This window comes from Vombatus ursinus, unplaced genomic scaffold (assembly GCF_900497805.2).
Source record: "Vombatus ursinus unplaced genomic scaffold, bare-nosed wombat genome assembly UNPS02014818.1, whole genome shotgun sequence".
NCBI classification, from domain to species: domain Eukaryota; kingdom Metazoa; phylum Chordata; class Mammalia; order Diprotodontia; family Vombatidae; genus Vombatus; species Vombatus ursinus.
This window is the reverse complement of record NW_020954596.1, coordinates 395,135-410,819: the sequence shown is the minus strand read 5'-3', so window position 1 is coordinate 410,819 and position 15,685 is coordinate 395,135. Positions and strand designations below refer to the sequence as shown.

The 15,685-nt window shown below is 42.5% G+C and overlaps 1 protein-coding gene across 1 annotated transcript in view; it reads right to left on the bottom strand.

The window, feature by feature from the left end:
* LOC114023659 (spondin-1-like) overlaps positions 1 to 13,645 on the bottom strand; it is a 369,204-nt gene extending 355,559 nt beyond the window's left edge. Inside the window, exon 1 of the mRNA XM_027836417.1 lies at positions 12,628 to 13,645. Within this exon, the coding sequence (XP_027692218.1) occupies positions 12,628 to 12,850 (223 nt within the window). The 5' untranslated portion in view covers positions 12,851 to 13,645. The remainder of the gene's footprint in view (positions 1 to 12,627) is intronic.
* Positions 13,646 to 15,685: the final 2,040 nt, after the last annotated feature.

Below are 15,685 nucleotides of genomic sequence, written 5' to 3'. Positions count from 1 at the left end.
ATTTCTAAATAACTATCAGGCATATTTGAAAGAGAGAATGAGAGAAGTACAATAAGACTGGAAAAGGGAAAATGTCGTAATTCTTTCCCTTCCCTATCTCCCCACCTCGCCCCCCCCCCCAAAAAAGCAGGAACTAGAGGAAGGGGAAAAAGCCAGTGAGCTTGTATTCAATTTCTAGGGAAATTCTAGACTGGATCATTAAAGAGATGGGTAGAGAATCTGTAAAAAGGAAATCAGAAAGGCTTCATCAAGATTAGGCCAGGCCAGTTAGGAGTATTCGTGGAGAGAAAGCACAGGTGTGAGGTGATTACTATGGTCACCTTACTCTCATTAGAACTGGCTCAAAGAGGGAATACCATACACACTCAGTTGGGTATAGAAATATATCTTACCATACAGGAAAGTAGGAGTGGAAGGGGAGAAGGGGTGCTGATAGAAAGGAAGGCACATTGGGAGAAGTAAAAATCAGAAACAAAACAAATTTTGAGAATGGACAGGGTGAAAGGAAAAACAGAATAGTATAAATATGGAGAAAAGGGGGACACAGTGGAAAGAGCACCGGCCCTGGAGTCAGGAGGACCCGAGTTCAAATCCAACCTCACACACATAACACTTACCAGCTGTGTGACCATAGGCAAGTCAATTCCACTGCCTAGCCCAAAAAAACACAAACAAAAAAAAAATAAATAGGGGGAAAATAGGATGGAGGAAAATGCATAGTTAGTAATCATAACTGTGAAAAAATTTATAGGAAGTTTATCTGATAAAGACGTCATTTCTCAAATATACAGAAAACTGAGTCAAATTTCTAAAAAGAAGAGCCATTCCTTAATTGATAAATGGTCAAAGGATATGAACAGGCAGTTTTCAGGCTGTAATCAAAGCTACCTATAGTTACATAAAAAATGCTCTAAATCACTATTGATTAGAGAAATGCAAATTAAACAGCTCTGAGCTACCACCCTACATCTATCAGATTGGCTAATATGATAGAAAAGGAAGAGTGACAAATGTTGGAGGGGATATGGAAAATTGAGACACTAATGCACTGTTGGTAAATTTGTATACTGATCCAACCATTTTGTACAGCAATTTGAAACTAGCACAAAAGGGTTATAAAATCATGCATACCTTTGACTCAGTAATACCACTACTAAGTCTGTATCCCAAAGAGACAACAAAAAAATGTAAAATCATACAGTAAAAACCACAGGGCTTATAGGAGCAATGGGATGAGGGGCTTAAAGTAATGGGATAAGAGCTTAAAAACTTTGTCAGTGACATATTGAAAAAAGATAGGAACCTAATAAAAACAGTAGCACATTTTTGTACATGGTAAATGGTTAAGAAATACATAAATTCTACAATAAATAGTGGCCCCACCCCTGCTTGGCCTGGGCCTCAGGCTGCACAAGCAAGTTGGGCAGGTGGAAACTAGGGTTTCCGTGGCTGGAAGGGATAAGCATAGGGATGGTATGGTCCAGCCCTTTTCCACTAGCAGCTCCTACTGTACCAGAAGACATACAATAAACATGGCCCTTTATCTTCACAAAGACCTGAAATTTGCTTGTGGAAGGGGACATCTGAAAGTCTATAGCTTTTTGAGTTATTGTGAAATGGTGCCACTTTCTGCCTATCAAAAATGTGGAGAAAAATCACACAGAAACAAACTCAAAATTCAAATTCAAAAAATTAAGTTCAAAATGTTGCTTAATAATAATAACTAGATGATGTAATGGATAGATTGCTGGGCCTGGAATCAGGAACACCCAGTTCAAATATGGCTACAGGTGCTCACTTGTATGACTTTGGACAAGTCACTCTCTCAGCCTCAGTTTCCTCAACTATAAAATGGAGATAATAATAGCACCTACCTCTCAAAACTGTTGTGAGGATAAAATGAGGTCATATTTGTAAAACACTTAGCACAGTGTCTATCATGTAGTAGGTACTATATACTCTTCCTTTCTCCTTTACCTTTCTCTATAATATGCCATTCTCATTGAACAGTAGCTGTCAATGGTTCAATAATGGCCTGGCAGAAAAAATGATTCAAGGATCAGTACTGGGCTCTGCGCTATTCAATATTTTTATTGATGATTTGGATAAAGGTATAGTTGCTGTGCTCATTGAATGTACAGATAACACAATTAAGACACATGCAATTGTAGCATTGGAGACCAGATGTCATGCTATGTACAGATGACACATTGGCTGACAGAACTTTAAAAGAGCTTGATAGGATCACATGGCCAACAAGATAGAACCCTGTCTAGTTATTTTCTCCAATCATCATAACCTCTCAAAATTCTTCAAAATAAGATTTATACACAAGAGGCAAATTATTTCAAACTGCCATCAAAGGCTAAGACACTGAGAGCCCTAATAAGTTAATAACCTAATGAGTTAACAGCAAAGAAGACTAATTCCTAATAGCTCAGCACCCCCTCCACTACCAGCCCCCAAGGTCTGGCAAAGCTAAAAAATAGGGTCCACTCTGGGATCTACTCAGCAATTCTGTTGCTACTGCTGTGGTCTCTGCCAGCATACCATACCCCTTTCCCTTACCCTCACTCTTCCATTATGTGACAACAAACAGCAAAACTCAACTATGTCACAGACACACTCCATGTGGAGAAGGAGGTAGTACAGGAAAATAGAAGCATGCTCTGCTACTATGCACTGCCAAACAAAGAACAGAAGGAGAGAGGGAATTATTCTGGAAAGGATGCCAACATATGGGAGGGGGCCTGAAGTAAAAGAGACTTGTATCCAGCTGAGGCCATTCTATCCCCCAGCAATTTGCTTAGAACAGGGACTGAGGCTGATGAAAAGTGAATTCCCTAGCATGAGAGAAAACTTTGAGGTCCAGTCCTTGGGTGATCCAACATCAAAGGGGAAAGAGTCAAAAAGCGAGTGATAGGGATAAGTGGGGGAAGGGAGGCTGAAATTACTGAAAATCTCAGTAAGAAGAAAATTCAATTAAAACCTTTGAACACAAGCAGATAAATCAACTGGGGGAAAAATGAATAACAGAAAGGAATCTGGCCTCCAGGATATCTACATAAGTCCAAAATATTTGAATGAGTATTGCAAGACAAAGGAAAATAAATCAATACATGATGAGCAGACCCTATGGATCCCAAAAGAATATGGAACCTCAGCAGGATGTTCCTAAATGGTTCAACAGAGAAATTAAGAATCATGAAAGCAGAATTTATGGCCTGCATAAAGAATTGTCAGAATAGAAAAACTTGAATCTATAGTGGTGAGTCTTTCCAAAGAAACCAACTTGCTGGCAATAAACATATACAAAAGTAAAGGGCATTCTGGAAGAAGCAAAAAAGATCTCGACAGGCAAGGACAATGGGCCAAATGAAATAAAGTCAAACTTTAAAAGGTTAAAGGTAAAATCTCATTCAGATTCAAAGAATCAACTTCACAAATACAAGGTATAGGAGATGGGGCTAGACAGCAATTTGTCTGAAAAAGATTTATGAGTTTAACTAGACAGTAGGCTCAATATGAGCCAATAGTATGCTATGTCAGGCAAAAGAAAGGATGTAATCATGGGCTACATTGAGAGGCACAGATTCCAGGAATAATAAGGTAATCATCTCTCTTGTCCTCTGCCCTAGTCAGACCACATTTGGAGTATTCTGTTCAGTTCAGTTCAGAAACCATAATTTAGGAAGGACATTGGTAAATTGCAGAGCATCCAGAGCACAGAAGCCAGAATGGTGAAGAGTCTTCAGTCCATGTCACATAAGGAGTGATTGAATTTGGGATACTTAGCCCGGAGGAAAGAACGCTGAGGGAAACATTATGGCTGTCTTCAAAGGCTGTCCCGTGGAAAAGGAAAAAGACTTAGTCTATTTTCTTCTGGAGAGCAGAATCAGTAACAATGAGTCAAAGCTGCAAAGAAGCAATTTTAAGTTTGATATCAGAAATATCTTCCTAAAAATTGGAGCTGTCCATAAGTGGAATGAACAATCACAGTAGGCAGTTGTCCATCCTTAGAGATGGTCTTCAATCACAGGCTTGATGGCCACTTGCTGCTTAACGTTTTGGTAGGCATATCTTTTGGGTTCCGGGTTGGGCGAGACAGCCGCTGCAGTCCCTTCCCACTCAAAGACTGTGTGTATTTCATGACTGTTGCTGAGTGGGAAAAGAGCTAGCTGCACATTACTCAGCCATTAGGAGAAAGCGCGGAAAAATTCTATTCCTTTTACATTTGCTCCAGTTGTGTTGCATCCAATAAGTTGTGGGTATTTGCTAAATTTCAACTGATTATTTAATAAAATATTCACCCATTCGCTCAATAGATATTTGCTGAGTGGCTGTTATGAAAAAGGTCATGCGCTAGGAAAAGTAAAACCCTTTGCTTCATTGATATCCAACCTTCCGAAACATTCAGACTTTCTGAATTGCTCTGGACTTGGAAGTAGCTCCATAAGCCCCACCTCTTTGGAGGTAAGAGGGAAAGAAATAAGCATTTATATAGCAACTACTATGCACCAGGCCCTATGTCAAGCACTTCATAAATATGGTCTCATTTGATCCTCACAATAACCCTGCAAGGTAGGTGCTGTTATTATCTCCCAAACTCTCTGGCTACATAGCAATACTCTTGGGCTTTAAAACACCGCAGAAAAGAGTCATAGACTAAAATATTATGTCTCATGGGTGAGATAAACTTGGGCAAAGGAAAGAGAGCTAGGATTTGATAATGTGTATAAAGAGTCAGAATTTTTTAAAATGAAGAATGGGTCTCCCTATGTCACCCAGTTTAGAAGTACTTGGGTACTCATGGGTCCGATCCCAAGAGTTTTGACTTGCTCCATTTCTGACCTGGGCAGGTTCAACCCTCCCTAGATAACCTGGTGGCTTCCCAGTTTCAGAGAGTTCACAACATTAAAGCCAAACAGTACAAGCACCCAGTTAGCATAGTCCATAACAGCTCAGAATACTCAAGGTCGAAAGATCCACCAGCCTTGGCCTTCTTGGCAGAAGAGATTACAGACATATCTCCATGCCTGACAAAAGTCAGAACTTTCACAGTAAAACAAAGACGCATGAGAGATGTCAGTGGAGACAGAAAAGAGCAGTGAAAAATCAAGTCATTTCAAGCTGAAAGTGCCTTAGAGGTCATTCAGTCCAACCTCACTTTACAAATGAGCAACCTAAGACTCATGGTTTGTCCAAAGTTATGCAGGTAGCAAACAGCAAAGCTGGGATTTGAACAGAGATCTTCTGACTCCAAATCTAGTACTCTTTGCTAAATGATGCAAAATACTTAAGCCAAATAGAAACCAGAGCAAAGGAAGAACAATGAGCATCCAGAACTACAGTGTAGAGCAAGCGTCAAACTCTAGGCCTGAAGCCAAGTGTGAGCTGAGTGAGACTATAATGTAATTGGGAAATGTTTAAAAATAAATAAACAAAAATGCAATAAAACATAGATAATGTTCATTTGTGGTTTTCTAAGTCAATATGCAGCTGAGCGGGATCTATTTCCATTTGTGTTTGATACCACTAGTGCAGAGGAGCAAACCTGGATTTTGCTCTTCACAGGTACTGTGAGTTATATAGACTATATAGAGTCATTCTCTAGCAACCCTGTCTTTTTCTCTGGTGGAAGGGGGAAAGGGAACAGAACTCTGTAGTAGCATCATAAGTCTATGGAGTTTCCTGGGAGAAGTGAGAGCCTACCAGAGAGGAAGAGAGGCTTGTTTGTGATCTAAGATGCAAGTACTTTCTATTTTGCATTTTCTGTCAAGTGACATAAAGCCTGTCCTATATTTGATGCCCTGATACCCTGAATGCTTGTGTGGTAACTGAGGATCCCTTCTCTGTGGAGAAAAAAGAGAAAAAAGGATCAGTACCAGTAATCAGAAATAATAAGCTGAAAACTTTCAGATCATATCAGGGATGAAAAATAGTGTAACCAACCGTGCCCCAATGCCACATGCCTCAGCAAGCTAAAATGACTCATTTTCCTGGGGCTCCAAAAAGCAGCTGTTTTACTATATAGCAATTTATTAAATTATTGAGCTCCTATGATATAAAAAGGAGCACCTTCAAGATAAAAGAATGCCACTGCATACTTCAGGTTATCACAGACAATGAAGTATTCCTTGAGGGTAAAAAAACAGAAGTAAAGCTTCAATGGGAAATTTAAAAGATCTGCAACGGCAGAAGGGAAACTTGACCTTTGTCAGAAGGTTGGAGGGGGGAGAACCTAGTTAGCCTCACACTCAATAACTCATCTTAATGTCATTTTGATTGCCTAAAAAGTAGATTTAGTGCCTAGAAATGTTTGATACAGAGAACATAGTAGGGACTTAGAAGATTCTTCTTGATTCCTTATGAATTATATAGCTGACCTTGAAGCCAAGAAGACTTATGGTCAGACTGGTAACTGGGTCCCACCTCTGACACACACCAACTGTGTGACCTGGACAAGTCACAACCTCTCAGTGCTTTTGTCAACTCTCTAGACCTATGAATTGAAAAGGAGATTCTGACCTGAACTAGTAGAGAGACTTTCCTTAACAGGGAGTTGCTTATACTACTGAAATCACAGACCTGGTTCCTATTCCTATCTGAGATGTACTAATTGGAACTCTTTCATAGCATCTTCAAATCACAGAATCAGAAGTGACCTTAAAGATCATCTAAGTCCAACTTCTCTGTTTACAGATACAGAAACAGAGATGACAAATGTGCCATGACTTGCCCAGTACTGAAGACTGAGTGGTAGAGAAACTCTCATCCATGTGGCTTCCTCCAAGATGGGATATTCAATCAGCAACTTACAAAATGTTTCATTTGCATTGTGCTGTAGCTTTTCCAAATCACCTTAAGAATAATGTATTATCTCATTTAGCCTTCAAAGCCACCATATTAGGCAAACACATCAGTTATCATTGTCCTCATTTTACAGAGAAAGAAACTGAGGCTCAGAGAACTTACGTGATTGCTCTAGGTCACACAGAAAATAAGCTGCAGACACTGGACTCTAACCTAATTCTGAGACAGAAAGACACACAGAGAGTAACAGAGATAGAAACACAAAGACAGACACACAGCGACACTTAGATACATAGAAGTGGTTATGGGAAGAATCTGTTTTACATTTTTGTATAAGATGAATAGCATTCTGATGGAGACAGCTCAGTGCTCAGAAACATCGATCGATAAGGAAGGTGATGATCTCAGTATAGTGTAGTGGACAAAGGTCTAGACTTGAAATAAGAAAAGACCCGAAACAAATCTTGCCTCTGACATTTATGAACTTTGTAGACATGGGCAAGGCATTAGCTCCTTCATCTGTAAAATTAGAAATAATATTACCCATAACACCTGTGTCCCAAAATTGTTGTGAGGCTAAAAAAGAGATAATGTGTATAAAATTGTTTTAAAACTTTAAAGCATTATGTAAATGCCTTACTATTATTATTATTAGACCTTTAATTAAAAAGTGCATTCATAAGAAACTGAAGGCCAAAGAAGAATTTTAGAAAATTTTTAAACAATGCAAATTAATTCTAAATAATTCAGTTATTTCTCTGCTTTATTCTTTGCCCTCAAAGTGTCAGCGGTGTGATACATAAGATCATACAAAGTCATATACTTTATATAAGCCTAAGTCATATAATACTTCTCCTTGGGTCCCTAAAAGATGGGCAGAATATCAATGGGCCAAGATGGCAGAAAGGCATTCTAAGTGTAAAGAATACTGGTGATCAAAGGAATGAAGTGGGAAACAGTGAAATGTTTGGGGGATAATCTGATTTGCAGTGGAGATTTCACAAGGAGGGCTAGTGTAAGATAAGATGAGAAAGATGAGTTAATACCTGACTGTGAAGGATTCAGTTAAGCAGGCTAAAGAGTTTGGTTTTTATTCAACATAGGGCAATCAAAAGGATCCTGGCTTTGGAGTCAGAGGCTATTTATACAAATCCCAGCCCTGTCTGGTGACCTGTGTGACTTAGATAATTCACTTAACTTCTCCAGGCCTCAGTTTCCTCATCTGTAAAATGTGGGGGTTGGAGTAGATAGCCACTAAGGTCCCTTTCCAGTACCAAATATATAATCCTATTCAGTACACATAAAGTGGCCGATAATGGTTTGAAGAAGGGAGGGACACCAGGAAGACCAATCTGGCCGATCTAAACTACATACATGGGAATACATGTACACAGGTACATATATACACATGTTTATAGATGTATATGTAGACACATATGGGAGACTGGATTTTTAGGCTATCTGGGGCATATTTTGGGCCTATTCTAACCCCCAAAAGAGAAGCAAGGCAAGCCACGGAACCACTCATCTACAAAATTTATGTGGTTGGTATGAGCTTGTCCCACTTCAAAAACTAGCAAAAACAGGAATGACATTTTTGTTTTTGTGGTCAATAAACTGTACAGAACACATCAGAACTACTTCTAACATAATTGTTCTCAGAGGACACAAGCCAACTCTCTCATGTAGAAAATGTCCCATCAACCAAGCCAGCACTATTTGGTTCCTAAAGACTTAATGAGATTCATAGGGTGAATACATTCCAAGATGAACACTGCGGATAGTCTTCCTTTTATTTATGTATGCCACAATATAAAGCAAGTCAGGACATAAACCAAGGGTAAAATAACACCATCCCAAGAGCAAAAGCGGAAAAAGGCTACAGGCATAATGAATACAGTTCTGCACTGAAATTACTTAATCAATGGTTTTAAGAGGCACTGAGCAAGGAACCACATTAAACTTAATGTCAGAAGACCCAATTTCTAGGATCTGAACCACTAGCGACTACCCTACCATGATGTGAATTTGGGAGAGTCAGTTTCCTCTTTTGCAAAATAGATAATAACATTATCACCTACCTCATAAGACTGATATAAGAAAAACATTGTACAAATGCACATATATGTTGCATAAAATACGTTGATATATCATTTTATCTATGTGTATGTATTTTATTATAAGATAAATAGGGGCTATTAATTATTTAAAGCCTTTATAAATCACCTACAACATATAGGGTCATATCATATGGTCATGGTATAACTGAAAAGCACCTGAATATGGAATATGAGGACCTGGATTTAAATCTAAGCTCTTAAATTTATGACATATGTGACCTTATGCAAATCATTTAACCTTTCTAGACTTCAGTTTCCTTATCTGTGAAACAAGGAGACTGCACTACATTGTTTCTTAGGTCTGAAATTTCTATATTAGATGCCAGAGGAGCTACAAAGATTAAATAATCCCTCATTCCTGACCTATTACAATCTAATAAGATTGATAGGACACATCTACCCTCCACAAAACTCCATTTTCTGCCAACTCAGCAGGGCAGCTGAAGGGACCCAAGACATTCTGGTTCCTGAAAGGTGATACCAGCAAAGATCAAAACTTATATAGTTTTTTTAAAGCTAGAAAACTTTCAAGCCAACAATAGATATACAATCTGTCATCTCAGAATGAACCCAGCTAAAGGCAGAAAAACTTCCCTAGAAAGTGCCCAAGTCAATCGAAATTGTTAGGCTACTGAAACTCATCACATCATTTAAATGATGGAGGGTAGTATTTTGGTAAAAGAAATACCCAGATGGATCAAGTCATGGATTCTTTATTAAAGTATCATAAAGCTATGTAGGTGTCAATCCTTCAGGAGTGTGTCATTTCAGCTATATAGGTACATCCTTCCACTGATGCAGATATCAACCTATGTATAATTTAGCAGATGCTCTGAGTTTAGCTGAAAAATCCATCCTTCTGCAGCAAGCCCACGAATGAAGTCCTCCAAGCATATTAGACACATCCTTGGGCACATAGTGAACGCATAACCTGTCACTAGACTTGAAATCTTTCCAACCTGGATGGACTGGTCAGAGTTTGGGCTCTACTGGCACAGATTTAAACAAGTCAGAGCCTTCTTCAACCATAATGAGCCTTACTGGCCCAAAGTGGTAGACAAGACCTGACAGTAAACTGGCCTTAGCCAAGAAGGTGAAGTAAGGTCAGCCAAAGACTAGCCCCAACATCCCTGCAAGAGTTGAGAAGAAAAGAAAAATAAAAGATGGCAATAAGTCAAAGATAAGTCTACCCTGGTGTTGGCCACTTTCCTGATGATGTCCTCAGAGACTGTGCTGCTCTAGCAGATGCCATCCTTACACACACACATACACACACACACAACCCTCCACTCTTTGGTGGCTTTCCCACTAGCAAAAATACATAAATAAATGCAATACAAATTCATATATGAGTTTTAAAGTTTATACATAAACATATATAATTTATCTATCTATCTATCTATATATATAATACACATATGCATTTTATATAAGATGAAGGAAAGAATGCTTCCAACTGAGGGAGCCAGGAAACCTCATAAAGGAGATGTCATTTGAGTAGAATTATTGGATGTCAGAACTGATAATAATAGTATAGCACTTAAAGATTTGCAAAGTCTTTCCTCAGCCTCCAGCAACCTGAAAAGTAGATAGTAGCATTATGATTATACCCATCCTCAAATGGGGAAACTCAGGTTCAGAAAGGTAAAATAGTTTGCCCAAGGCCAGGACAGAAAGTATGGTATCCAAAATTCAAAAGCAGGTCTCTTTACCCCTAGTACAGGGATTATTCTAGTGCATCAGGCTGCTAAGCTCAGATAGTTCTTTCCTCTCCTTTTACAGATGAGAAAACCCCAGCCCAGAGGATAAAATAAATTCCTAAGGGCTACTTGGTAGCAGGGTTAAAACTAGATCCCAGGTCTAATGATTAGCAGATCTGTGCTCGAATACACTATGCTATTCCTTCTATAAAAAGGAATTGTAAAATGTGCCCTTTCTTCCTCTACTTCCTTTTAAGCCAATAAAATTTTTAAAATTCAGGAAGTTTTCCATTTTACTCCAACTTCAAGCTTTGGGGCTGTGGGATGGAAGGTAAATCCTGTTAGGAGATTAGGACCTACATCGTAGCCCTAGAAAACAGATCGTCTAGCTCTCTCTGGCGCTTCAGCTGCGGTCTTCTGTGACAACCGCCTTTCTGCTTTTCTCCATGTTGTACACTGAACCTTCTCACCTTTTTTTTATGAGGCGAGTTTTTATGTAACAGGCAAACAGTTCACCTGCCAGACTTCTGTGGTTGTCTTGTTCTCAACTGCAGAGGGCGCAGCGAGGCCTCTGGGGCCAGGATTAGAGGGAAGAGGAGCCTGTGTCCAGCCCGCTGAATTTCGGCCAGGCTCAGGAGTTCCTCCAACCTCTGACTCTCAATCCCCGAAATGGCTCGGATAACGTCGCATCTAAACGCGCAGCTTAATGCGTCCTGGGATGAAAAAGGGAGGGCTAGGCGAGAGACTTTGCCTTTTAGTGGAATTCTCTACTTAAAACTTTATGCTACTGTGTTAGTACATCCTTCCCAGGAGTGACGGAGGATCAGTCTACTTGCCGAACCCCTTTTTTCAGAGACCTCTTTTAAGATGGGGTGTTCCCTCCCCACCCGCCTAAGAGTCCGGCATTCCTCTCACTATTTGCAGCCTCTTCTCCCCTTTTCAAACCAAACAGTTTTTCCGAAGCTGATTTCTCCCCTCCCGGGATAATACCTTCCTCCCACCTCTCACATTTTCTAGGACTGCCTGCTGGGCATAGGAACTGTAGACTCGGGCTAACTAGAGACCCAGGTTGAGAGATGGGGCCAAAAAGGCGGTGGGGGGGGGGACCTTGATCTATCGGCTGCAGTCCCCCAACTCCCTCCAGGAAATGGGCTCCAATTCTCACTCTTAACTTTGCCGGGACGCTCGATCTAACCAAGGGCCTGACAGGTGACTCCTCCTCCAGCCAGCTTTGCAGGCCTCGAAGCTAAAGATTTCCCCCACAAGGAGGAAGCAAGGGACTCCCCCGCCGCGTATTTAGATCAATTCCACGGGCTTTACAGATACGGGTTCCAGACACAGGTGGGGAAAGGTCCCAGGTGAACCTGCCAAAGGCCAGGTAGTTAGAATGGAAAAATACAAGCGCCCTCACCCGGGAAGTCACCGAAGCAGCAGCCGAAATAAAACGTGACGGGTTGGAATCCCAGCTTTTTCCCCTGGGGCTCCTAAGAGCCTGCTTCAGCCCTGCCCCGCCCCTGCCCAATCAAGCACACCTGCTCGGGGGGGGGAGAAGGGGAGAGAGGGTAGCCCAGGGACAGCCCCCACGCCCAGGCCCTAACGCCCTTTCCTGCTTGTTCTCAAACCCTAACCTCAGCTCACCGAGAGCCCGCGACTGCAGAAATAACGGAAGGCGAAAGAAAGCCAGGCTGCTCCGACGGCTCAGCTCACTCCAGCCGGAGCACCACGTCTGGGGAGAGGTGGCAGAAAAAACACCTTTGCCGCAAACCCCCTACTGCCCCAGAGCAGACACGGAAGCCCCTTCCGAGTTCGCAAAGTAGGAAAAGAAAACAATAAAAGACCCTCTGCAGACGTTCCGGGCACTGGAGGTGAACCTTCAGAACTCCTTGGGCTGGCTCCCAGTCTCCCCCAAGTGGCCAGGAGCCACTGGCCGGAGGGAGGCTGGAGGACTTGGCCGGGCTTGGGCTGACCTCAGCCCCGGCTCATAGACGACTTACCCCGGTAACTGTTGCCCGGCTTGTAAAATTCTGGGTCCCCTTCTACCCGGAGGCTGAACTCATTGTAGCCCTCTCGGCGTGTGCCTTGGGCGCGCAAGATGCGGCTGCAGTAGCCTTCGGACTTGAGGACTTTGTCCAGGGTCTCATCTGGGAACGCCAGCACCGTGAGGGCTAGCGCCAGGGTGAGGAGCCCCCAAGGGAAGGGTGAAGAAGAAAGTCCCATCTTCTCCGGAGCTCCACAACTTTCTGCTCCTAGCTCTCGCCGCCGCTGTGGAAATGTCCCCTGAAGAAAGCCGGGCAGAGAGGAGGCGACTGCACAGGGCAGAGGCTCGTCAGCTCCAGCCTTGGAGGAAGGAGCTCCTCCGTCCCCAGGGAACAGACCCCCAGAGGGGCGAGAAACTGTGAAGGGCAGTGGAGAAAGGGGAGGAAAAGGAGGTAGAAACAAAGAGAGGAAGAGAGCAGCGAGCCAGCGAGGGAATGTTCGCTGCTCTCTAATCAGCTGCTGCCGGCTTGAGCGAGCTAGCGAGGGAGCAGAGGGGGGAGGGAGGCGGAGGCAGGAGGGCTGATTTTGCCCAGATCCCCAAGTGAAGCGCTGTTTTCTTTCAGAGCTAGTGATTTGCAGTTGTAATGTTTACTCTGCCCGGCGGTATTCCCAAGGTTTGGTGAAATAACAGAGCGCAGGAAGACGCTGCTGCCGCTGCTGCCTCCGCTGCCTGTCTCCTAGACATCCAGCCAGGCTCAAGCCACGCTCACCATGTAAGCTAGGCTGACAGCATCGAAATTCATCCCTCGCCTTCCGGCCAAAATCTGGTCACTGTGCGCCAACTGGACGGGATAGAGGGGGAGGGGAAGGGAGGAGAGGCCAGAATTTTAAAAGGTGTTAGGGGGCAGGGTTGTTGTTGCTCTGGTCGTTTTAAAAGTTCAAAGAAGGGCCTGGTTTTCTTCTCAGTTGTGGGTAATCATTATCTTTAGACTCGCTCTCTCTTTTCCTTCCTCAATGCCCCACCCTCCAGCCAAATACTGATGGGGCCAGGATGCCGGGCTGTTGGGGCGGATTCCCTGCTCCGGGGAGGGGTGAGGAGCGGTTTTAACTTTGACGCTGCCTTGCCAGGGCCTTTTGCTGAAGAAGCATAGAGAGCTGGGCCAATGGCTGGAGAGGTGCCAGTTAGCGGGACGCTGGGCATCAGGAGGAAGGAGATTGATCTCTCTCCTCCCATTTCCCTAAACAGAGGAACCTGGTGGATCAACACTAAGAGCGGGCATGCATATAGTCCTTAAAGATCTACAAAAGTACTTTTTTTCATACTTGATGCAAACTTGGCCCAAGATTGGCATAGTTAATAAGTGTGGTAACAAGGATTTGGACTCGGGTCTGAACCAGCACCCTTGCCGCTCCATCATGCTGCAGTCCCCTAACTCGCATCTTACCACACACCCAACACAGGCGCTGTTCCCCCGGTGTCTTATCTCTCTTATTAAATTCGGGGGATATTAGGGGAAATTGTGAGAGAGGCAAAATGAACCACAACTGTGGGTATCAGATGCCTTCATGCTGCCCCCTGGCTTTCTGGATCTCCCACTACACCTGGATCTTAGTTTCTGTGCCCATATTTATCCTAACCTTTCTCAAACATAGTTAATCTCTCCTTTAGCTCCATCTCATCCTAAAGTCTCTCATATCGATTCCATTTCTTGATCACTTCTCCTCTTTCTTTAAGCTACAGCCTTATTTTTTTTCTTGCCAAATGTCTAGAGTGAGGGGACTATATATCTTTTATTTAACAGTCAATTATTAAGCTAGCATCTCGCCTTAGGCTTTGATGATAAATTTTCTGGGTCACCTTTGAATCAGTCTCGGGAACTTTACCCTTTTGAAAGATATTTCACTAGTTTATAGAGTTGTAATTAACTGGAACAAAGGTTGAGAGATGGGTCATTCTCCCAGGGCTCCAATATTCAGTGAGGAGGGTGTTTCCTTCCTGAAAAGGAACGCTACCTCCCCATGGTGACCACACTTCCCTGCACCTAATCTTGAAGTCTGACAGCATGAGATGCACTATGAGGCAGTCACAGCCCCTCCTCTCCCCTGGAATCCCCTTATTATAATGCCCCTCTTTGCATCCCACACATCTATAAGTGCCAAAGTCCAACTGAATCCACAATTGAACTTTCCTCTTCATCAACCATACTTCCCTACCACTCCCCTCTGATTGCCCAAAGTTAACATATTCCTGGTTATGACTGCTACTTTCTAAACCTTCATTCTATTCCAATTCTAAGCATCAAATCCCCTGACTGTGTTTCCAGAACTGACTTGGCATCCTGGGTTCAGACATCTGTCATGCCCCATTTTTTCCTGTACCCCCTTTTCTGACACTGTCACAGTATTTGGATATCTGAGTCTCGAATCCACTATTTCTTTCCATTCTTATCCCCATACCACAAATCTATGTTTACTAGGCTTTATTAAAAAGGAAAAAGAGACTATACAAATTCAGAAATAATATACTTGGGGGCAGCCAAGTGGTGCAGTGGCTAGAGCACCAGCCCTGAAATCAGGAGGACCTAAGTTCAAATCCAGCCTCAGACGCTTGACACTTACTAGCTGTGTGACCCTGAGCAAGTCACTTAACCCCAATTGCCAAAAAAAAAAATAATAATATACCTGAGGAAGATTGTTAAAAGTGTGTGTGTGTGTGTGTGTATACATACCTAGCCTTGGGCTAGGTAGTACCTAAGCTTTCTAGGCCTACTCATAATCTTTTCTTGGTTAGCAACCCATGGCATAATTTCCAGGTCCTAGCCCCTTACCAGAGCCCTGAGAAGGAATAGTTTTTAGTGTCCCAGAACACCCATATATAAATTTTGGACTTGTCTATATGGGCAGGCTGGATCAAGTTCATTTGACAGATTCATAATCCTAGTGTCAGTCTCTGCCAATCAGGAATCCTCTTTATCATCTAACAGACTTCTGGGTCTTCTATCCCTGTTTTTAACCATTGGCTGTCCAACTCTCTCTCTCTCTCTCTCTCTCTCTCTCTCTCTCTCTCTCTCTCTC